This window comes from Lipophrys pholis, assembly GCF_963383615.2.
Source record: "Lipophrys pholis genome assembly, chromosome: 3".
NCBI lineage: Eukaryota > Metazoa > Chordata > Actinopteri > Blenniiformes > Blenniidae > Lipophrys > Lipophrys pholis.
The window spans coordinates 5,474,978-5,497,670 of record NC_137627.1 but is presented as its reverse complement, the minus strand read 5'-3'; the positions used below and the strand labels follow the sequence as shown (position 1 = coordinate 5,497,670).

Here is a 22,693-nt window from a genome sequence, read left to right as displayed (position 1 = left end):
ACGGCAACACTATTCAAGACGTTTTTTGCTTGACGACCGACCTGTAGAAGAAGAAAACAAACTGTTCACATCTATATTTTTATAACCTCAGGGGGATGATTGTGCTGGATTCAGGAAATGACCCTTGAATGAGGAGTGCAATGGTATTTGATTAGGGATAATAAAATAAAAAAAAGACATGAGCTGCATTATGAGGACTTTTCCTCAGAAAACTAAATCCCCAAAATGTTTTTGATTTTTTTAAATTTACTTTCAGAGAAAACATTCGATTGAAGTACGTTATGATTGCATCTGGGATAGAAAACTTTTATATCAGTCCCTCACGGACAGATTGTGACCAAGAGTTTCTACTACATGGACTTTTTCAGAATTATAGCTGCTAACTCAGGGTTTTTGTTTTTTTACACGAACACCTTTTGTGTTTACCCAGTTGAGTTTTGGGACAGGCTGGGTCGAACACGCCGCTCGCTTTTAAAAGGTTGCCTCAGAGTGCCTCCAGGTGAATTTTGGTACAGTGCAGTGCAAATATAACTGCTCCAGTTGGTGCCCCAGCTGCCTCACATACTCACTAATAGTTCTGTTCATTGTGTGTGAACGGTACATCGTAAACGTTCCATCAGGAAACTTAGAGTAGCATATCCGAGTCATTGGGGCCCTTTCTGACGGCCCTCAGTGGGAAAGTTTCTTCATTCTTTGTGTTGGTCTTGATCTTTTCCACCACAGTGTCATTCATCATTGGTCTTTTGGCCAATTATTCTTTAACGGCTATAATCAGTAAATTAATCAGTCACACCCTAATCATAATAATCGTTTTTTGTAAATTAATCCCGCTTTTCTTTCATATTTAATTTCTGTCATTTTGAATTTGCAGAGTGTTAATGCACGTCTCTGACGTTAGTTTATTATATTATATTATATCAACTTTAGAAAAATCTCGTCACGGTGATTAAAACGCAAGTACATTTAGGTTACAATTGGATTAAATCGAGGCTCGTGCTGTGTTAATTTAATTAATTGATTTGAAACAGTTAACCTGTTACACAAGTTTACGTAATTAACGCAGTTTTGTTTACTTCCGTTTTTGTTTTTTTGTTTTTCTTTGCTCCCTTACCGGAGCACGGGATTCAAATAAGTGTATTTTAGTACTTCAGACTTTGAATTATTTAGTATTCAAGACAAAATAAATAGATAAATAAATAAGGGTCAACCAGAGGTGGAAGAATAAAAAAAGAAAAGACACTCCTCTATAATTAACGTTTACGTGAGGTTAATCTTCCACCCAGAAGGGGGTGCTGTTTCCCTAACTTCCCTCCCTGTTTTTATTCCTTCTTTCTATTTTTCTGCAATCCTTGACTCGATCATTATTTCTTTCCCTCTGATCTCTTCAGATTTTCTTTATTCCTCCGGACGTTTCCCCTCCACGGTCTTTTGTAGTCACCCGGTCGCCACACTCCGGACACGGCTTTTACTCTGAAGGGGCGGCAGCGGGGCAGATCGAAGCGGTGGTTCGCGGTCTGTGAGCAGACACAGCACGGAACTCATGACAGATACACACACACACACACACACACACACACACTCACTCACTCACTCTCTCTCTTTCTCTCTGTGTGGATCACAGTGTCCCGGCGAGCTGATTACACACAACCTTGAATGAACCAATGAGTTGACCTCCGCGTCCGGACGCGACGGGAGAAGAGGACGAGCTGTGCGGTAGGTCGATTCATTTCCCGTCATGTCACGTTTCAGGGCTGTTAATACCCCCGCCGGGGTGTTTATGAGGGCAGAAGAGTGTGAGGGGGCATGTCACTTTTTCCGCACGGGGAACTTCTGGACGAGAACCGAGCAGCCGGAGATCGAAGCCTTTCCTCGGTCTTATCCTCGAGCTTCTAACGGAACCAGACCCGAAGTCCCTGGATCAGATCCAGACCCTGGAGCGTCTGGAGCTCCTGGATCAAGACCCTGGGACTCCTGGTTCCAGACCCTGGAGCTCCTGGAACCAGACCTTGGAGCTCCTGGAACCAGACCCTGGAGCTCCTAGAACCAGAACTTGGAGCTCCTGGAACCAGACCCTGGAGCTCCTGGATCCAGACCTTGGAGCTCCTGGAGCTCCTGCATCCAGACCCTGGAGCTCCTGGATCAGATCCGGCCCCTGGAGCTCCTGCATCCAGCCTCTGGAGCTCCTGGATCCAGATCTTGGGGCTTCTGGAGCTCCTGCATCAGATCCAGACCCTAGAACTCTTGCATCCAGAGCCTGGAGCTCCTGGATCCAGACCCTGGAGCTCCTGGATCCTGATCCAGATCCTCTGCACACTTTGAATATTTACTGCCACCAGGCTGGTTGACAGAAGCTAAAAGGTTTATCAGATTCAACGTGCACGACTTCCCTGAAAGATTCAAATGTTTCTGTTCTTCTTTTTGAAACCGTCCAAACAAACGTTGCATTCATTTGTGGTTTTGTTTTATATAATAATGACAGGAGTGAATTCTATTGTGCATGCGTATTGTCATCAGTTTGATTCAGAACAAGACAAAAAGCAACGCTGAGATAAAATTGTTTGGCTTTGTGAGAATATAGACTTTTTCTTCACATGTACTCTCCAGAACAACAACGAAAAACTTTAAAGTTCAAATTTAAAGGTTATCATGGCACTATTTGGCAAGTCCAGGTCAACTCAAGATGAAATTGAGCTGTATGGAACTAAAGTATGTTTGACATTTCGAGGGGAACTCACAAGAATTTGTGAATTCTATACTTCAACACTATAAACTAGGTATACAAACAAACCATCACACAAGGATCTAGAATGACCAAATGGACCTATAGATCACCATTTCCTGTTAAAAAATGATCTGACATAAAGATTACTTGAGTTTAGTAGTCCTGCTCTACAATACAATGTTAAATACAAAAGTAAAAAGTACACAGGACGGCTTATCATTCCGTCATGGTATTAAGATAAATGCATAAATCAGGTGATACGACAGGGAATAGGTGATGATTTGCTCAAGCAAAGATGCCAAATGTTGACGCGATTATGAGAAATGCAATTCTCCATCTGGCACTTCTTGTTTCACTTTGTTCTTCTTCTCCTTTACAGAACGGTCCCCGAAACGACACAACGATGAGTCTGCTCCACAGGTCAGTGACAAACCAGTGCAGGACACTCGTGTTCACTGACTCACTCAATCTGGGATGGAGACGCTGAATACTTGTTGGGATCACACCTATTTAGTAAATTGATGACGCGACAGGACGTACTCCCCCCGAGCAATAGTCAGAAAGCTATATTGGTGTGAACACAGAATTAGAGGGGCGATTGGAGAACTTCTCTTTGGCTCTGTTGGGTGCATTGTTCTTATATTTTGGACAGTTTTATTTTTTTTTAATGACGTACCTCCAGTGTCTGATCACCTCTCGCAATATTTGAGCAAGAACCGCATTACACCCATATTGTTTGTGTGACATTAGTTTAATTTTAAACTGTCAAACTGTTTTTTTTTATATATTATTAATGGCATAATCAGAATCAGAAGCGTGTTTATTGGCAAGTATAGTTAACATAATACAAAGAATTTGTTTTGATGACGTTGGTGCAGAATAGTAGAACAGTAAACAAGGTAAAAAAAATTTAAAATAAAAGTGAGTTAAAGTAACACAGTTTACACACTTAAGTCATTAAACCGAAAATATCTACATTATTCTTTCATCAAACCTGTATTTTTTAAAAATTTTTTTTTAGAAGTAGCCCCTTTAAAAGCTTTAATATCAACATTGTTTTGGAAACTTTATGAATGTCCTGGGATGATTTCGTGTCTTTTGTGGTCCGACGTCACCATGTCCAGGGTGTGCGTTGGCCTTTTTTCGCACTGTCAGCATTAGATTAGATTTAACCTCCGGCTACACTAAACGTGAATGAAAGCAGGTCTAGACGACAGACGGGGGCAGTCGGTCCTCAACAAACCAGCAGCTTGTTAGAAACTTACACCAGGTTCGGATGATTTACTTCACAACACAGTAATTTCTTCCAAATTCAGTTTAAAAGTCATTGGATTCCAGACGTTGAAGACACTTTTCAGGTCAAAAGCTTGCTGAGTAAATGCAAAATGACAATAATTCTGTGTTTTCACTTGAAACACTGTAAATGCGGCGGGAGGGAACTGTGATGAAAACACGCTTCCACCTCACTCAGCCCAGAAAACCCAATAAACCCCACATATGGAATACGCTCTACATGCAGGCGTGAAGTATGAATAATCAGCCCATGTTTGTTTACTGTTGCATGACGTGTCGCTGTCCACGCTCACCCTTCTTGTCGGGTGTGTTGGGGTTTGTAACGATGGGATCAGGCGTCTCGTTTCCCACAGCGGAGTGTCACTTGAGACCAATGACCTATTTTTTTTATGGTTTACTATTGACACGGTGTTTCTCTGCTGTTTGCTCATTAGAATAAAGATGTTTCTGAGGAATGACAAGTAAATCGGCTGTTCTGTGTGCCGACGAATGTGTTGACGAAGAGAATTAAACCATGTAAAATTCCTCATAACATAATATTATATTCAGATAAAAAATGGGTTAACTGAAATTTAAAAAAAAATAGGCTTTCAAATGTGAAAAATGTGTCAGTAAAGGACCATTATAAGAAAGAAAAACTACTTTACTAAATTTGTTCTCCGTGTTTAACACATTCACATGGATTCCCGGTCATGGGCCTTGCTCAGGGATTCAAACCTGTGACCACAAACTTGCTTGTCTAACCTCTAAGCCATAACTTCCCCAATACTGACACAAAAACAGACAAAACTGACCTAAAGAGTTCAGAAATGACACCAAAATGACCTAATTTAGATAGAATGGACAAACTGACATACCAAATAATCTCAAACAAAATTTAACAAACCACATAAAAGACACAAGAGCTGTTGTCGTGTAACTCTGCAGACAAAATGAATATGGAAATGTACTGCATTACAGCCTCACTTATCATAGTTTCTTCTTCTCTCCTAATGTGTCTTATTTTGTAGTGTTGGTGGCAGCTTTTTATTTCACTTTAGAAACTGACCTCTTCCACTAAGAAACCACATTCTTGTGACGTTTTACTGAAAGCAGCCCGACTTTCCTGTCATCTGGGTGCACTGTGTTGCTCTAAAACCTGTAAATAATCACCTTTAATGGAGCCGTCACGGATGTGCAAGTCATTAATTCAGTTTGTAGTAACTTTTCATTTTACCTTTTATGTTTCAACTTTTTTATTATTATTGAAGTACAAAATTGTGCAATACAAATATGCAAAACAGCGAACAATAGAACATAGTACAATAGTGTGCACCAAAAAGATGTATGAAAGTATCATTTTCTCTCAACCCCATCACCCAAACCGACCTCAGTTCTCTCAGTCAAGAACAAAAAAAAAACAGAAGCAACAACAAAAAAAAAAGAAGATTAAAAATAAGTAAGAATAAAGTGAACTACATACTTATTGGAAGCTCAAAAACCCTGTGCTCACATCTACATTCAAATTGAAAGCAGAAGGGATCCCAGTGTGACCGTGTGGCAGACAAGCGGAGGAGCAGCAACACTATGCAGTCGCCCCAGAGAACATTGTGGCAGGAAGACCGTCCACATAGTCAATAAGTGGTCTCCAAGTTATGTAGAATTTCTTGGAAGACCCTCTCAATGTAAATTTAATTTTGTCCAGTTTGAGAAAAGACATGATATCCTTCAGCCAAGATTTAAACGAGGGAGGCAAAGGGGCCTTCTTCATTTGACCTTTTAATAAGAACTTGGATGGCGCATCTCCTCTAAAAGTTCCATGATTAAAAAAAATTATTTATATATATATATTATATAAATATAATCTCAGACAAAGAGATGAACTATGTGGAAATAAACTGCAGAAATCGTGTTTTTAATAGTGGGTTGTTTGAAGTTTTCTCTTAATTCATTCTTTTCCTGCTTGTCTGCTATTCATTACTGATACCAACATCTGCTTATATTGTTGTAATGCTGCGCTGCTGAATGTTTCTTTAAAGTTGCACGCGTCCCACAAAGTGGTAAAGTCGTCATCTCTAATTCTTGCTGATTTTCCAATTCAGAAAAACTTCCTTACCCTTTAACTCGCCGCTTAACTAATAGAGTCAAACAGATTTAAAAGATTGGCCATTAAAGGAAGTTATTCTTCCACAGCCGTTATTATAAATCATCTCCTAACACGCACACATATAGTTTATAGGAAAGCTTTGATTGTGAGGTAGAATTTTAAGCAACTGCTGAGTCATTAAAAAAAAGAGGGCCCGGAGCCAAGATGAATTATGTTGTGTAATTTTAGCAGCATGTTGGTTACATAACTGACATCTAAACTGTCATTGGCAGCAGGTTTGTTTGAAGTCGAACCATTAAAACTAGTTAACCACTGTTTGCACAGTTTATCCCTGTGTAAATAAGTCTGATGTATGATCTAACATCACTTCACTGTAAAAGCTGCTTAAAGCTTAAAATATATATTAATAAATATCTTTAAGTGATCAAAGCTACCACATGAGCAGCTCAGTGCTTCAGTTTCCTAAAATCAAAAACCCAGTTACGGATTATTTTTCCCATTTGAAGTCAGAAATCACAATAAGAGGCCGTTTCCACCACAATGCTTGCGCTAGTGCGCGTTCGTTTCAGAAAAGTTCCGCATGTACGATGTCTGTTGACACGGAAACGGCAGAAGCGCTGAAAACCACGTAGTTGGCATGCCAGACAACCAGTTGGAGGCGTTAATTGTTTTTGTAAAGAAACCACGCCACACGTACTTAAAAGTACAATACACTATAAACACGAGCAATGGTGAGTACGTGGACGTTCATTTTCAGTGGCTCTCTCGTGTTTTCACTTGAAAACATTGTGGTGGAAACGGGGCCTGAATGCGTCTTACACACACACACACACTCGCCAGTTGAAGGCATTATCTGTTGTTTTTGGGTTATTGTTTTTTTTTTTTTTTTTTTTTTTTTGCTGTTGCTGGTAAAGACGAGACTCTTTCACAGCATCCTGTTCGTCACAATGGTCATAATGTTGGGGGCGGGGCTTAGGAAAAAGCATTTACGGTACACAGAATTAGTAAACACGTCTTGATTCAAGATGAGTCACAAGAAATTTGAAATGGCTTCACAGGAAAACAGGGAGGGTATTTAAAATTCTGAAGTAGTCATTTTCAGACGTAGTATTAACAGTAATACAGAAGTATTGACACATAAACCAAAGACAAAAGAAAAAGGGGGGGGACTTTCTCATCTTTGTTTAATACTTAGTCCATTAACAGCCTGGCAATTTGTGAAATATGTAGTTTATTTTCAAAATTGAATTTATTAAGCTAATATCTTTTGTTAATCTGAGATGCAAAATATACATTGTTGTGTTCTCATTTGATAAAAAGTTTTACTCAATGTCCCAACTTTTCTGGGTCGTGGTATAAGCGACGGTGAAGTTTCTTGATTGTAGTTGGTGCGTCGACCCTTTTTAAAAAGTCGCCATTGAGTGGAAAAGCCTCACACTGGTTGTATGAATGAATCCTTTCTGAGAATATTCAGTGTGGAACCCCAAAAAGACAATCATTCATACTTCCATTGACTCTTTCTCCTGGCACGAATGCCCTTCAGACTTTCAGGTAAACTTCCTATTTCTCGGATCCCCATCTCCACCTCTTGGGTTTAGAGACTTAATTAGTTGTTGCTGCGTGAATGTCAGTGCCTTGGAGGTATGTCACAATACCTGCTACAACCTGCACCCGGCCTCACACCAGCCCTTCCTGCACGATAGTCTTTGATGTGAGGCAGAGCGACGACCACGTTGAGTTGTTCACTGTCTAATGAGGCGAATGCAAAGATGGCAAGCATGGTTCTGTGTTTTTCAGGTCGCTGAGTCCGGTCGTCCCCCTATGGAGGTGGAAGAGGAACGTGGACGTGCTCCTCTGCCCAGTCACGGGCATTCCCTGCAGGTCCTTCTGCTCCGCCCCTTCAGAACCAGGTGCACAACTCGATACGAGTCCTAAATCTCATCTGAAAGACATGAAAGCTTCCTGCCTTCCTGGTTATATGACAAGATAATTACAGTTGTGGCATGAAATTGGAACAAAAAAATGCAAATGTACTCCACCAGTTATTTGCTCAATGAGGTTCAGGGACCAACGAGACTCGTTATTCACTCAAACACATTTGATCTTAAACATCCCAGTATGCATTTGTTAACATTGAAGTAAACATACAGGCTCCTGTATGTTTGTTTGCTGTAAGTTTTTGAGGTAAAGGTGCATAAGCAGCTGCAGCATGGACAAGATTGTCAAGCAAAGACAATTCAAGAAACTGGAGGAGCGTCGGGGAGTGTGCAAGTTTCTACACATGGCACATGAATATTTTAAGGCGCAAGTCGATAGACTCGCCTGAGTTATATTTATCAACATTATCTGAAGACACAATAGCAGCAATTGAGGGAATGTAACGCTTCGGACAATGTTCTGGGAAGAACCCTTTGGACCCATTAAGGATCTTCTGATCATTGCTGCTGATCGACACTCTTTCTTGGTGGGAGTGGCGTCTCTCAGGAGGAGCAAAGTCTTTTCAGGACAGGGTGAAAACGTAACGCGGTGTTCAAGGTTTTCCCGAGGCCGTGAGGTTCCCCCGAATCTCTACCCACTGGAGCGTCTGTGGAAACTGCTGGACGAGGAATTCTGATGCACTGACCTATCTCTCAGTGAATTTTGTCTCGGTACCTGAAACCACAGGATACCTTCTGAGTTCTAAGGGTCAGAGTTGTTCTGCCAGCGTCCGTAAAACAATTCCGGTGAACCCTAACCCTAAAGTCAATAGATGTGTCTGGCATGTCAGAGAGTGTGTACCGACTCCTCTATGCACTACGTGGACAGTGTGTGTTGTTCCTGTCAGGCAGGATCCTCGGAGCGTCCCGTGAGGGTGTGCAAAATATCAAGTTCGCATCTTTTATTTTTTTATACCCACACACCTTCTGTATAGTATATCATCCACTGTGTAAACAAAGCCTCTGTAATACAAATTTGCCTCCATCTTTTGTCTGAGACGGCTGAAATCACAAAGTGTGTCGTCCCCTTAGAAGAAATGCATCTGCAACACATCCACATTTAGTAAAGGTACTTTTCTTTTTACTTTTCCGTGCTGTAGATCCAATAGAGATCCACAAGAGGAAGCTCTTCCTGTGGTTCAACCACCTTCCTCAGGAGGAGAAGCAGTTCGGAGGGCTGTTCAGGCCGGAGACCATGCACGTGGATCCGCTCATCTTGGAGAGGAAGACTGAGGAGAGGGCAGGACACCTCTGCTCACCTCTTCATACCCACTCAGATCCCAGCCCCGCCGTCAATGTGGAGCAGCTGTTCGAGCCCCCGGAGGGCCACTGCGAGGGCCGGGGGCTCAACCTGCTGCTGTACGGGGCCGTGGGCACCGGGAAAAGCACAGTGGTCAGAAAGCTGGTGCTGGATTGGTGCCAGGGGACCACGCTGACCCAGTTCAAGCTGCTGCTGCCTTTTTCCTGCGAGGACCTCAGTGAGCTGTCAAAGTAAGTTTGGTTTCTCTTACCGACACACAAAATACGTGGACTCGCAATGTAATACACTCTTATCTCCCCATTTCTGAAAAAACACAGAATCGACCTTTATATCAGATATCACTATGGTGGGACAACTTTAAAAAAATGTTTTAGAAATAGCAGGATGTTAGGAGGTGCATAACTTTAAGAAAACTGATTCACTTACTAATTTAGTTTCGTTCATTCAGTGTTTATTGGACTATAAATGTCACACTGAATCCCCAAAAAAAACATCTCTCTCGTGAGCATGTCCTGACAAAAGACAGGAAGCGCCACGCAAATCAAGTTGCAACTGGTATTTTAGAACTGAAACACAATAAATGTTCAATGCATGATATAAAAATCCTCAGAATCAGATTCAAAACAACGTAGTTCAACAAACTAAACTAAAGTTATGACGGGGAAAGAAAGCTCACCCATGAAGGAGTTTTTATTAACAAGTGAAACTGAAAGTGATTTCACCATTAAATCTCATTCGAGCTCCTCCTTTGGAAGGCCGGGGCAAGACTCGAGTTCACAGAGTTCATTTGTTGTGTTCAGTACACGGGTGATCAGTGCAATCGGCAAAAGTACTTAAGGGTTTAGCAAAAAGAGAAAAACCTGACAGGCAAGATGTGACTCATCGAGGTAAAGAGCAAATGAATTGAATAGAATAGGATTTGATCTAACCAACTCTTTTTTACTTGAATCGTAATTCCTGTAAATGGAGCCATACTCTTGTTGGACCTAATAAGCTGTTATTATCCTCTATTTTTAATGTTTTGTGCCATTATTATGCATCCTGTAAGAATTAACCTGCTATTCAGGGAAACACATCAGAGGAAGATTAGTTGTTGTTGTTGTGTTGGTTTTCTCATCAGTTCCTCGTGGGGAAAATATCACGAGGACACAGTGGCACAATAGTTTAGCAATGCAACCTTTTCAGGATTAGATAAAACAGACGCAACCTGGGTTTATTCAGCCAATTTAGATAAACAGCTAAAACTGTTGGAACGACAAAAAAAAACAAAATGCTAAAATTGTTAAAATCTGCCAAAAAAAAAAAATAGAGTTTAATCTTCCTAATTGCCAAAATCCAGTGTTTCGCTATAATTAACCAAACTTTATATTTAAGTTCAAAGACTGTTATCTTCATTTTGAAGGTCTTTTGCAGCTCCACATAAATTTTATTGGGTGAAATTTTTTATTTCTTTTAAAAAACGCCTATTGTGCACAGAGGTTGCAGAGCTCTTTACAGATAGAATGACTGGAAATATCTGCTGTATGAGTCCAGACTTCCTGGGTGGATATCTTAGTATAATTGCAGTCCCTTGATATTTTTCTGAATGATTAACTAATGTCAGCCTGGTTTCAAAGGAGCAGCATGAACTGATGAATCTACTTGGATAAGAAGCAAAACGTTTTCCAAGAGATACCATCAAAAGTCTTGTTGACCTGCTTCAATTTTATTTTGAGAGTAGTGACGACTGATTTTTGTTCAGACGCCTCTGAACTCCTGCAGTGAAATCTAAACAGCTCAGCATTGTTAGGTTACGTCATAGAACTGCAACGAAAGTGAACCCAGAAGTCAAAGTGGCCTCTAGACGGGCAACGCAGAAGAATGAATGACTAAACTTGTGTGAGAAAGTGAGGAATATCTGTGTTTGCGCATTCGTTTTTGAGTGGACTCTTCTTCACCATAATTCTCATCGCGCCACTGAATCGCCGGTTGTGTTCGTTCAGGGCGGCCTCCTTAAGGGACCTGGTTAGCAGGAAATACCTCCACCTGAAGAAGCACCCCCTGCTGAGTGGTGAAGGAGACCAAGCCAAGGATGTGCTCTTCCTCTTCAACGGCATGGAGAAGATGCACCTGGACTTCCGGATCGGCTCCACCGAGCTCTGCAGCGATCCCCATGAGCCGCTGCCTCCGAGTGTGTTGGTGGTGAACCTGCTGAGGAAGTACCTCCTGCCTGAGGTAAGAGAGCCTCCGGCCACCTTCACAGGCAGGGGTTTGTATCTGCGCTGCACTTTTCTCTGCGACATTTGTTTTGGTTCTGAGATCTTCACGTGGAAAAGCATCGTCAGAGGCTTTTTCCTGTTAAAATGAAACATGTTGATTTTAAAGTTGTGAGCAAGTTCTTATAAAAAAAAATACACGTTTTCATTCAACATGGACATTTATTTGTTTTCACTGCCAAGGATTCTCAAAGTTTACCCGTATGTTCGATATGCATTGGAGAACACACAAAAAAAAGTCATGTTGAAAACCTCAAATCAGCTAAAACCACTAGAGAAAGGTAATCCAGCTGTAACGGCTAAAACTGCTATAATCCCTAAAACTATTTAAAGTAGCTAAATCCGCTAAAACCAGAAAGGAAAAAAAATGGGCAAAATGGCTGAAAGAGACTGATTCTATGTATATAATGGATTTGAGGGTCTGTTCAGGGTGTTTCTCCTCGTGTTGTGTGGAAAAAGCTCCAGACCCTGAAACCCCAGTTTAAATCTAGATGTTCTATTTTTTTTACTCGTATATTACCTCATGGCCCAACTTAGACCTGATTGGTGTGTGATTGTCCACGCTGCTGCTCAGGTCCCACTCGGTAGGCCTCTCGGTCTCAGGTTTCAGAGTTGGTAATTGGTTCTGATGGAGACGTCTGTTTTATGTCCACCAGGCAAGCATCTTGGTCACCACCAGACTGTCAGCTCTGGACCGGATCCCTGAGAAGTACGTGAGTCGTTACGCACAGATTTGTGGCTTCAACGACCCGGACCGCCAACGTGCGTACTTTGCAGGCCGCCTGCTGCAGCAGAGCGGACAACCTTCCCGCGACAACGAGGCCCAGGCTCTCATAGAGCTGCTTTACCTCAACCTCCAAAGAGAAAGCCAGCTGGCGACAGCATGCTTCCTGCCGTCTTACTGCTGGCTCACCTGCGCCACTTTGCACTTCCTGCGTTTCACCGACGCCAACGCCCCCATCCGCACGCTCACCGGTATCTACACCAGCTTCCTGAGGCTCAACTTTGGCGGCGAGGTCCTCGGCTCGGGAGCGGAGACAAATATGTCCAGTCAGGAGCAAAAGAACTCTCTAATGCTCTACGTCGTACGGACTGTTGGTAAACTTGCATTCGACGGCGTGACGTACCGCCGCACGTCGTTCTCTGAAGAGGAGCTGGAGCAGTGGATCGGAGGGAAGACCAAGACGGACGAGGAGCTGCGTCAGCTGGCCGTCTTCCGGACCGACGTGTTGGACTTCTTCTTGACCCCTTGCATAGAGAGCAGTAAGCGTTTTCCCGGCGAGCTGAGTGAGACGGATGAGACGCGCTACGTGTTCGCCGTCCCCGCCATGCAGGAGTACTTGGCGGCTCTCTACGTGGTTCGGGGCGAGAACAAGTCGGCTTTACAAAAGTTTGGTAAACAAGTGTCTACGGCCATCGGTCAGGCGGGGGAGGATGTCGGCGCCATCGTCGGCATCCTTTCCAAATTCATCCCCGTTCGAATCTTCGCTGTGTTCAACCTCCTCAAGTTTTTCCCGAAGCTCTACGACAAATTCAGCAGCCACAACAAGGGCACCATCGCCAAAACGATGGCATCTGAGATGTTCCGCACCGAGGACAGCCATAATGAGGACGTCCTGGATCAGGTGGAGCAAAACCTTCTGGGAGTCCACGGCCCGCAGCCCAAGCAGCACACCGCCGGCCAGCCTTTTGAACTCTATCCCATCTTTATGGGTGGCCTGTTGCATTATGGGAACCGGGTTCTTCTCCAGCAACTGGGCTGCGGCATTCAGAGCACCACTGTGGTCCAGATCACACGTGCCCTAAGGAATCACCTCGTCAGAGGTGAGACGTGCTCTTTTCAGTCTTCTTATAGAGAATAGAGGAGTTACTGTTGCTTTACCTCAATATTTTTGATGACGGTAAGTGAGGGGCTTGGACGAAGTTGGATTGCTATTATGTGTGACTCTCAACTATAAAACGAGCGAGTCCCAGGAGAAGCTGGACGGGGAATCATATGACACTCTGAAGGCCGCCATTATTGTTAATGTTCATCTTCTTGTGCATGTGCAGAAGAACTATTTTAATACGGCCGTGGTGTGCATGCGCTGTAGCTCAGTGTGAAAAGTTGTGTTTTCCCCTATCTACACGATTCCGTTTTCAGTGGCTCCCAGCGCCGATGTCATGTAAATGGGCCCCAAAATACAACAAAAGTTTTCTGTTATCACTTCAAGAACACTTTTGTGAAACGTCTTTATGTATCTGAGCGCTCTGCAGCGCCGACTAGTGGCAGTCGGATTAAACGTTGTTGTTGAAGAGTAAAAACGTACGGTGTATAACGACGGTCTTCTTCTTGCTTGGCGCTAGAACTCAGCAAGCCTCAGCCGGCGGAGGAGGTGATGGACCTGCTGGTCCTCCTCTACGAGTTTCAGAACCCCCGACTCACTGCAGAGGTTCTGTCCACAATACGATCCATTCGCCTCGCCAACATTCGAATGACTTCACTCAAGTGCTTTGTGCTGAGTTCGGTACTCTCGTGCACGCCTCCCAGGTAAACCTCAGATTTCACTCAACAATGTGAGAGAGGCGATCCACCATTTCACATACCGAGCGAGCAATTCTACATTTGAATAGTCATCCTCACTGTATCCTGGTACACAAAGAGCTGTATTGGTGCTTGTTCTTGTATAAATCAGACACATTTTACAAGATCGACAACATTCTAGTTACTTCCATGAAATAAGTACATGTTCTTTCCTGACAAAGTATTTTTCACCAGGAGCAGTTTTTACTCTGATAACTGGGTTTACTCCACCAATGCGGCAGAGATCGTCATGCTGTAAATGTAATATATGTAAAAAATAATGCCATCTCCAATATATAACTTAGAATTAGTAATCAGTCTCATGGCACCTGACTTAAAGTTCCTAGTAAAGCATAAACTATGAATGTGTAAAATAAGAATTCGGATGCTCACAGTTTTGATAATATACTCTGGGGTTGGTTTGTATTGCTCTTGTTCTTTTAACGTGTGTGCTGATGTTTTCCTGCAGCTATCAGCTTCAGGAGATGGACCTGTCCTCATGTCTACTCACTCACGACATGCTGCAGATGCTGTGGCCTGCCTTCAGACACACACACACCCTCAAGTGAGACACACACATGCACACACACACACAGAACAAATGTCTTTCTGCATTTTGTTCAACACTGTATGTGTGATACTACCACCACCGTTGCACCAGATTCAAAGTAAACCAATCAGCCATAACAAATTCTTACATTTTCCTCCTTTTTTCCGCTTATAATGCTCCAGTAGAAAATGTTCATTTCTCTTGATCGTAGCACTTCGTAGCAACTAATAATGTATTACTGGGCAAAAATGCAATTAATGTTTAAATGTAATTAGACAGTAGCATCACATGTATCCTGATTTTGCTTATTTTTGATAAGCAAACTGCACAAAAACAGAAAAATATTTTATTTTCTGAAATTTACATATTAAAATTAAATTTTTTTATTATTTACAAATTAAGTTGTTATTAAGCTATTGGCAAAATGTTTTCACAATACAGGCTCTTTCTTTGACGTATGCTTTATGACATTATCGGTCATTATTACAATATTGGTTGCTGCACAAGCTGTCAGTGGTCATAATGTTACGGCTGATTGGTGTATTTCTGTTTCAAATAACTCGTGTGTTGGATTTTTATGAAATCTATGCAGGACCCAGAAGATCAGATTAAAGATTACAATCAATCTTTGAACAGTTGAATGTAAGTGGTTCAGAAACGGTAAAGATGTAATACTGGCTTAGTAAAGTTCAGGTTGCAGCTGATCTGATTGAATAGAGTGAAAATTAGCGTGTTTATGATAATTCAATAGATTTCTCTGTGTCTAAACTTTATCATAGGATTAAAAAAAATAAATCATTGCGTTGTCCCACAGTGACAGTCCCATTTACATCTATGATCAACTCAAGATCACCATTTACTATTAAAGTAATCACTCAAAATAGGCAGTCTCATTATTTATCCATGAATAAATCGTTGCTTGTCATGCTGCTACCTGCCACTAGTCGGAGCTACAGAGCCATCCGGTTCCACACCGCATTGCCCCGGTAAACGGCAAACAAATTCAAGAAATTCCTGCCATGTGAGGCTGTAGTGTTAACCACTGCACCACCATGTACGTCACCGTCTTCAGTTCTTATTTACGTGTTACAGAACTGATGCTATGTCCCAACTATTTTGGAATTGGGGATTGTATTGACGAGATCAATTCTGTAATATCACATTGTTGGATTTATCACTGCTGCAACCCTTTATGGGAGATTTAAACCTTTTACCTTCAGATATAAAATAAACAAAAGTGTAAATCTGTCATTCTTTTTGTTGATTAGTAAATATATGAAGTTAATTATTATATCAGTGCCACAGACAATGGAGAGAAGTGAGTAAATGCATGAGGTGAAGGTTGATATTGCTGCATTTTGGACTTTGGTTGTTTGATTATCGTCTCTATAAAACACTCCTTGTAATGACATGATGCCTTTATGAGCCTGCAGTCCTGCTACGTCATGTAGACCGTGTGTATAAATGTGTGTACGCAGTTCCTATCACCACAGAGGAATGTGTTATTAACATTGTGGAGTGCAGTTTCAATCTAAATGAGTCAAATAGATGACAAAAAGGCGTGTAAAGATGTAAATGTTCCTTTTTACGCTCAATTAGCTGCATTGTAATTTAAACCAAAACTACAGAGATTTAGTTTTATAATGTTGGATTCTGATTCACCTTCTAATATAATCATTTCCACATTAGTAATACAAATATTGTTGATACCGTAATGATTTTAGCCATTTTGACTGGAATTAAGTCAATAATAACATGCCGATCATGTAATAAATTAGTAAAAACAAGTATGCTGTATACATCCTTAATAATGAATATGATGACTGACTGTCCATATTTTTATATGAAAAAGGCACGAAAACAGCAACGTTGCTCATCCAGCATGTGATTGCAGTGTGTGTGTGTGTGTGTGTGTTCATGATTGTTGCACCTGCCTGTTTCTGTCGTCCTCAGCCTGCAGTTTAACAGCCTGGGTCCTGAGTCCTGCATCCTGCTGAGAGATCTGCTCCTAGATCCCAAGAGTTCCATTAAATTCCTACAGTAAGACCACCGCTCAATCCTCGCCTTCAACCCAGCGCTCAAACATGAGAGCAACTGTGGAACCACCTGGAGTCGCGCGCGCAGGCTCGAGAAACACCCGGAAACATGAATTCACAGCTGACAAAACGATTTCAGTTCTGCTTTGAATTCATATCGCAGCTCATAAAGTGTGAATATTTCCTGGTTTCTTTAGTCACTATGTGACATGAAACTAAGTACGTTTTTGTTCCTCGACTGATTCTAAAGACGATGTAAGATAGATGGTAGAAAAACTATTTTTTTATGTTGATGATCTGTTTTATGTGCTATGTTGCTCAAATCTAATTGTCACTCTTGCTTTTTAAGATTTGTACAAAACAGGCAGATAAAATCTGAACGTTCGTTTGCAAGTTTGACGCAACAGTAATTTGTTAGAATCGCCCGAGACGGCGCTACGCCTTTACCTCGTGTTGACCGTTGCGTGTTGCCCTCAGACTGTGCGACAACCCCCTGCTGGACTCGGGGGCCCTCACCCTGCTGGAGGCCCTCCCAGAGAACCAGTCCCTCACCCACTTGTCCCTGATGCACACCGGCCTGGGCGACCGCGCGGCGCTGCAGCTGGCGGAGAATCTGCAGAGCCACGCGGGCCTGCAGGAGGTCAACGTGGCCTACAACAACATCGGGGACAACGCGGCGCTCGCCCTCGTGGACGCCTGCAGGGAGCACCCCAGCATTCACACCGTGCAGTAAGAGCTTACACTCTGAATGGGGCTTCTCTTACGGTGCACTCAAAATACTTTTTTTCACATTGTCGTTTTGGGGGATATGTGCAGTTGTTCTACAGTTCACATACATGTTCATGCAGCCCCGTGTAATTAATAGACACAATAGAGTAAATCTAGTACTCAGAAATAGATTAATTAATAATTAAGTTTCACCTCTGTTAGCCAGGATTCACTCGGTCTGTATGACGGCTCACGTTACCGAGACGTGGAAGTAACTACAGGATCTGTTACAGATAATCAGTCATTATTTAATGTTAATGAGCAGAACCGAGTGTGAACTCGGCTCCTCTCCCACTTTGTTGTGCCATAATCTTCTTTAGCGATAATCACATAAATCTCTTCAGTGTGTGTCACTGATGTTATAATTACAACAACTGATAACCTGAGTAAAGAAGTTTTTATCGTGAAAGAGACTTAAAAATGAACAAAAAGCATAAATCTGTCAATATACAGTCTGGGCTTTATGGTTTTATGAGTATTCCAAAATACATAAGGCTGTCTGTGAATGCTTTCAGTGTTCAGATCGTGTATATATATATATATATATATTATTCATTACTTGTACCTCAGAAGACCTCAGACTGTATCGACCTCCACTCCAAATAGAAAACACTGTTGGAAGCCTATCAAACATATTGTTGCTCTATGGTCGGTAGTTTGATTCCTGAAAAAGGCAAACGATGCTGAAACCGCTAAGAATGCTCAGCTGAACACGGTTTAAAGGATAAATACGTTTTGAAGCTCCAGATGATTTTTATTTGTTTGAAAGTGGCCTGAAGGTGTAACATCCTTTTTATCTGCTGTGAGCACTAAGGTGGAAGACCTTATTGACTTTACTGACCTTAACAAAAAGAAAATAACGGCGTAGGAAAAGAAAAATAGAACTTGGAGTCTTTTTCAATATCAATATGGTATTTCAAAGACATGGAAGTTCCTTTCGTTGGTTGGACTTATTCTCCAGGCTGTGATGTCAGTGAGGAGAGATCAAGATCTATCAAATATATACATATATAATATATATTATAATTTTTTTTCCCCTCCCTTTGTTTGCCCTGTTGTTCATGGACTTCAGATGTGACTTAATTTTTGACTCAGTCACTGGGATTTTATATCTCCCATAATATGTTCTAATACCATTTTTGCATAATAATGCGTCAGGACAAAAAAAAAGGTTATTTTATAGAAGTTGCTGACTTTTTTGGGACATCTGTGGAAAATTACAACTAAAAACAGCTCATTGTAATACTATCGAATATTGATGATATCAGAGTGTCAAACCTGAGGGTCCTTGTGATTCTCCATGTGCAGTCTGTACCTGAACCAGCTCAGCGACGTGGGGAAGCAGTCCCTGTACGTGCGGGGTGTTCCCAAGAGCCCCGGCGGCAGCGACCGGCGGGTCAGGGTCCTGGCCTCCGTCACTGAGGGCTCGGACGTCTCCAAGGACTGGCACCCCATCCTCGACGTGATCCGGGAGAACGCCTCGTCCTGGGACCGCCAGCGCGTCCAGCAGCAGCTCCAGGTACACTCCACATAAACACGACGTGAGCAAAGAAAACAACAATCCAGTACTGTATTTTGCTTTTATAACAGTTTCTCACGCACTCTGAACACTCTCTCACGTTTTATTATTTTTTACAATAAATCCTGCCGTGTAGATTTTTCTTTTTGCACACACTTTCCTTGTTCCGTCAATCAAATACAGTTGTGATGGATGTTTCTGTGATGCTGCGGAAGCTTTCTGCTGCCATCTAGTGGTGGTAGATGGTATGTACCTGTATATTTTGACATATTAAGTTGCTTCTTAAGTGACATGAGCAGCCAAACCAAATAAATAAATGACTTATAGTCTCGGAAATATGGTACCAGGTAATACCCCACTAAGGCTAACATTAGCTTTGAATTAGCATCTTGTAGTAACTTAATACCACTTAGTTGGCCAGTCTCTCCAGATATATATACAGTTTTTATTGTCTTCTACCAGATTAATTTGAACCATTTTGTATTTTAGTTATTTATTCTGGTTTCTGGTTCCATCTTGTCAAATTAAGAATTAGATTAGGTAGGAAGAACTAAACTTATCAAATCCTACCCCTTCTACAATATTTAATACTTATATATTAGAATTATCTTTCTGTATTAAAAATAGTATTATATATGTAAATATAACAGTAAGAATGTTATCTAATATAGAAGACTTATATATATGTATAGATACACACTTGCATATATAAACACAAAATGTCAAGTTTGCATTCATATACATTCATTCACACAGTGCTCCCCTTCCCAACATGCGTGTAAACACCCAAAACCAATATGTATTTTGACCGGAAAAATGGTGGTTGCCATGGAAACGGTGACGTTTTCCATACATCCAGTGAAGGCGGAAGGTCTGACAAGTAGCTGAAAATTTAGCATTGATCCATTAGTGTAGTGACACAGATTGCGAGGGATGATATATGTGTGTTTGTCAGTGACTCGTCCTTCCTCTGTGCAGGTCTTCCTCCGGGACCTGGAGTGGGGCCGCCAGCAGCAGCAGAGCATCTGGAAGCGGCTGCACTTCCGCAGGGTGGAGAAAGGTGTCCGGCGGACTTTACGCATGCTTGAGAAGGACTCTCTCTTCCCATCCAAGTGATTCAGCAAGTAAACCCCACCACACCCCACCCCACCCAAACATCCCAGAGAAGAATATGACCGGGACAGGTGCAACATTTCAAACTGTGGAATCCTGCGGGAGACATTACAGGAGTGGTGACAAGAATCCTGCGGCCACTGGGTGTTTCATCCGTCATCATTTCAAGAAAGTTCGATAAGTAATAGTGAAACCTTTAACATATGTGACATTTCTGTGGGGAGAATGTTTAAACATCTCAACAACAAGAAGCGTTTCATAATAAAGCATGAATATGAGGGAAATTATCATAACATATCACAGTAAAGGCAATTAAAAAAACCATTAATGTATAATATGAAAGTTTATGATGTAAAATTAGACAATATACTTTTGTAACAAGTAGATTATTTGCTCTGAGCTGGTCTGGATTAGATTATCTCCCAATGGTCATATAGCGAATACCAGCGTTCCTGTTTTTCTATGATCCTTCTGGTTAATGTGACTCCCGGAACAGTTTTGCAGTGCTTCAGGACACCACAAGGTGGTGCTGTTGGAGTAGTTTTCAATCATACTCGAGGCCATACGCCAAAGTTCCAGTAGTCTAAACTGCTGAACAAAAAGAAGAGAAGGAGAAAAAATATAGGGCTGATTTCCTCTCTGAGATTGCCAAAACGTTAGATTCAAATTTAGAATTATAAACAACTTCTAAGGAGTGTGGGTTTTGGTTTTTTTTGGTTTTTTTAAAGGGCTTTCAATTCCTGTTAACCTTTGTCATCCGCCTTATCCTTCAGGACCCTTTTAAATGGAATTAATGAGTTATTTTTCTGTAAATTGTTAATAAATCTGAGCCAGTGTTGTTCTGTAATGTGTGACAATCGAGCTGCATGTTGTGGCAGCCGGACAAAAGAGCGCAGATTTGAAGCAGGGTGGCCGTATTAAAACGCCCACATTCGGTTTGTTCGCCCGCGAGGCTGCAACGCCTGGAACCAGTGTGGTTCAAGAAATCTGACGTCAATCGGGGTTTGAAATGAGAAAATGCACTTAGCTGGTGGAGAGCGAGCAGAAATACCTGTGTGTGGCTTTAGTTTGACCTTTAAAAAGATTAAACTAAAACCCACAGTAAATTAAACTCCTTCAGTGGGAACTCGGCTTGGTGAAACCCATTTTGAAAAGTGTGGACAGTAATTAAAGTCTGGTTTATTGTTGTTGACTCGGGGATCAGTCCGATGGATCTGACTGAAAGATTTTTACAGGTTTTTGTGTTTCTTCAACCGATATTCATCCTTCGCCTTCACAAAGCCATAAAAGCAGCTTGAAAATCTAGATTCTGCTGTTTTGCAGCAAATCCAAGCTTGGTTTTGTGATCCATTAATCACATCTGTGTGTGTGTGGTTTGTTCTTGTTGAAATATCTTCATTCTCACAGCCTGTCTCTGTGTTTCAGTTCTGCTCAGAAGAGGCTGTTTTCATTGACATTTTCCCTCAAAATAAGAACATTTATCAAATTTAAGAATTTTTATTTGTTAAACGGAATAGAATACAGATTTTTCTGCCTTTAAAACTGTAAACAGAGACCGGAAAAAAGGATTTTTGCTTTATCTCTCGTCTTTAATGTAGTGTTTGTCTGCAGAACTGCTGGTTTGAGCAGGTTTAAATGTCTTGTTTATTTGCACACTTATTTCAGCGCCTTCATCATAACGTTCGCTTGTTGCGTATTTACCCTTATTTCTGTCTCCCTTCTTGCACAGGAAATTCTCAGGAAACCAAACCGGGCATCAAATGTCCAGAGTTTGATATTTATTCTGCAATCAGAGACCCTGAGAGTAAAAATAAAAAAAGTTAAATGCCTCTTTGAGGGGAATGTTTATCCATTTTTTCGAGCTGATGTGGTTGTGTGTTAAAAAAACAAACACTTATGGAAACATTTTAGACGGAGTCGGTTGTCCATCCATCCATCCATCCATCTATTTTCTCCAGATTATCCGTTTCCGGGTCACGGGGGAGGCAGTCTGAGCACTGTCACCCAGATTGAGTCCAAAATGTTCAATTAAAAAGGATTTGGTGACGAGTAATTATGGGATGGATTCCTAATGGTGCACTGCTGCCTTATTTTTCATCATTGTGTGTCTTGTGTGCTGCAGTGAACCGGCTCGAGCCGGAGTAAACAATAAATGCTATGATGCAAGCTGTCGTCTCCCTGTTAATGATGGTTCACATGTGAGATACCTGTATGCTCTATCTTCACTTCATTAATGATTTTCTTCCATATGAAGCCGGCAATACATTTAAAAACTACCAAACAGTTGATGGGAAAAGTCCAGATTTCTGTTGAGAGTTGGACCCAGCATGTTTTTTGTTTTGTTTTGTAATGTTAACTATGTAAACTAAAAAAAAAGAAAAAAGTCAATGTTTTATTTACTGTTGCGTAGTTGTAATGAATTATTATTTCTGACAACCAACGGGAGCATGAAAATGTCAGGTAGCTCATTAATGACATTTTCCTAAGTTCAGATTTGGGATCCGATGGTCAAAAGTTCACTGATATAGTTCTTTTCTATTGATTCAATAAG

The 22,693-nt window shown here is 41.5% G+C and overlaps 1 protein-coding gene across 2 annotated transcripts; it reads left to right on the top strand.

The window, feature by feature from the left end:
- Positions 1–1,477: 1,477 nt before the first annotated feature.
- nlrx1 (NLR family member X1) lies at positions 1,478–22,310 on the top strand. 2 transcript variants are annotated; one of them, XM_080459957.1, is made up of 13 exons: positions 1,478–1,512; positions 1,622–1,713; positions 3,102–3,142; positions 7,899–8,011; positions 9,178–9,568; positions 11,321–11,552; positions 12,250–13,417; positions 13,940–14,123; positions 14,626–14,721; positions 16,660–16,746; positions 17,220–17,471; positions 18,819–19,029; positions 20,008–22,310. In XM_080459957.1, exons 3-13 carry the CDS (start codon positions 3,126–3,128, stop codon positions 20,143–20,145), a joined length of 2,889 nt encoding a protein of 962 aa, XP_080316083.1. In that variant the 5' UTR covers positions 1,478–1,512; positions 1,622–1,713; positions 3,102–3,125; the 3' UTR covers positions 20,146–22,310. The 2 variants fall into 2 exon arrangements, with proteins under 2 accessions (XP_080316083.1, XP_080316082.1); XM_080459956.1 differs by having other exon boundaries at positions 1,500–1,713.
- The last annotated feature ends 383 nt before the right edge of the window (positions 22,311–22,693 follow it).

What these genes read in the sequence shown, in the direction of transcription:
- nlrx1 (XM_080459957.1), top strand. An exon ending in CTCTCGTGCACGCCTCCCAG is followed by an intron (nt 14,124 to 14,625) that starts GTAAACCTCAGA and finishes GTTTTCCTGCAG; the next exon opens with CTATCAGCTTCAGGAGATGG. An exon ending in AGTTCCATTAAATTCCTACA is followed by an intron (nt 16,747 to 17,219) that starts GTAAGACCACCG and finishes TGTTGCCCTCAG; the next exon opens with ACTGTGCGACAACCCCCTGC.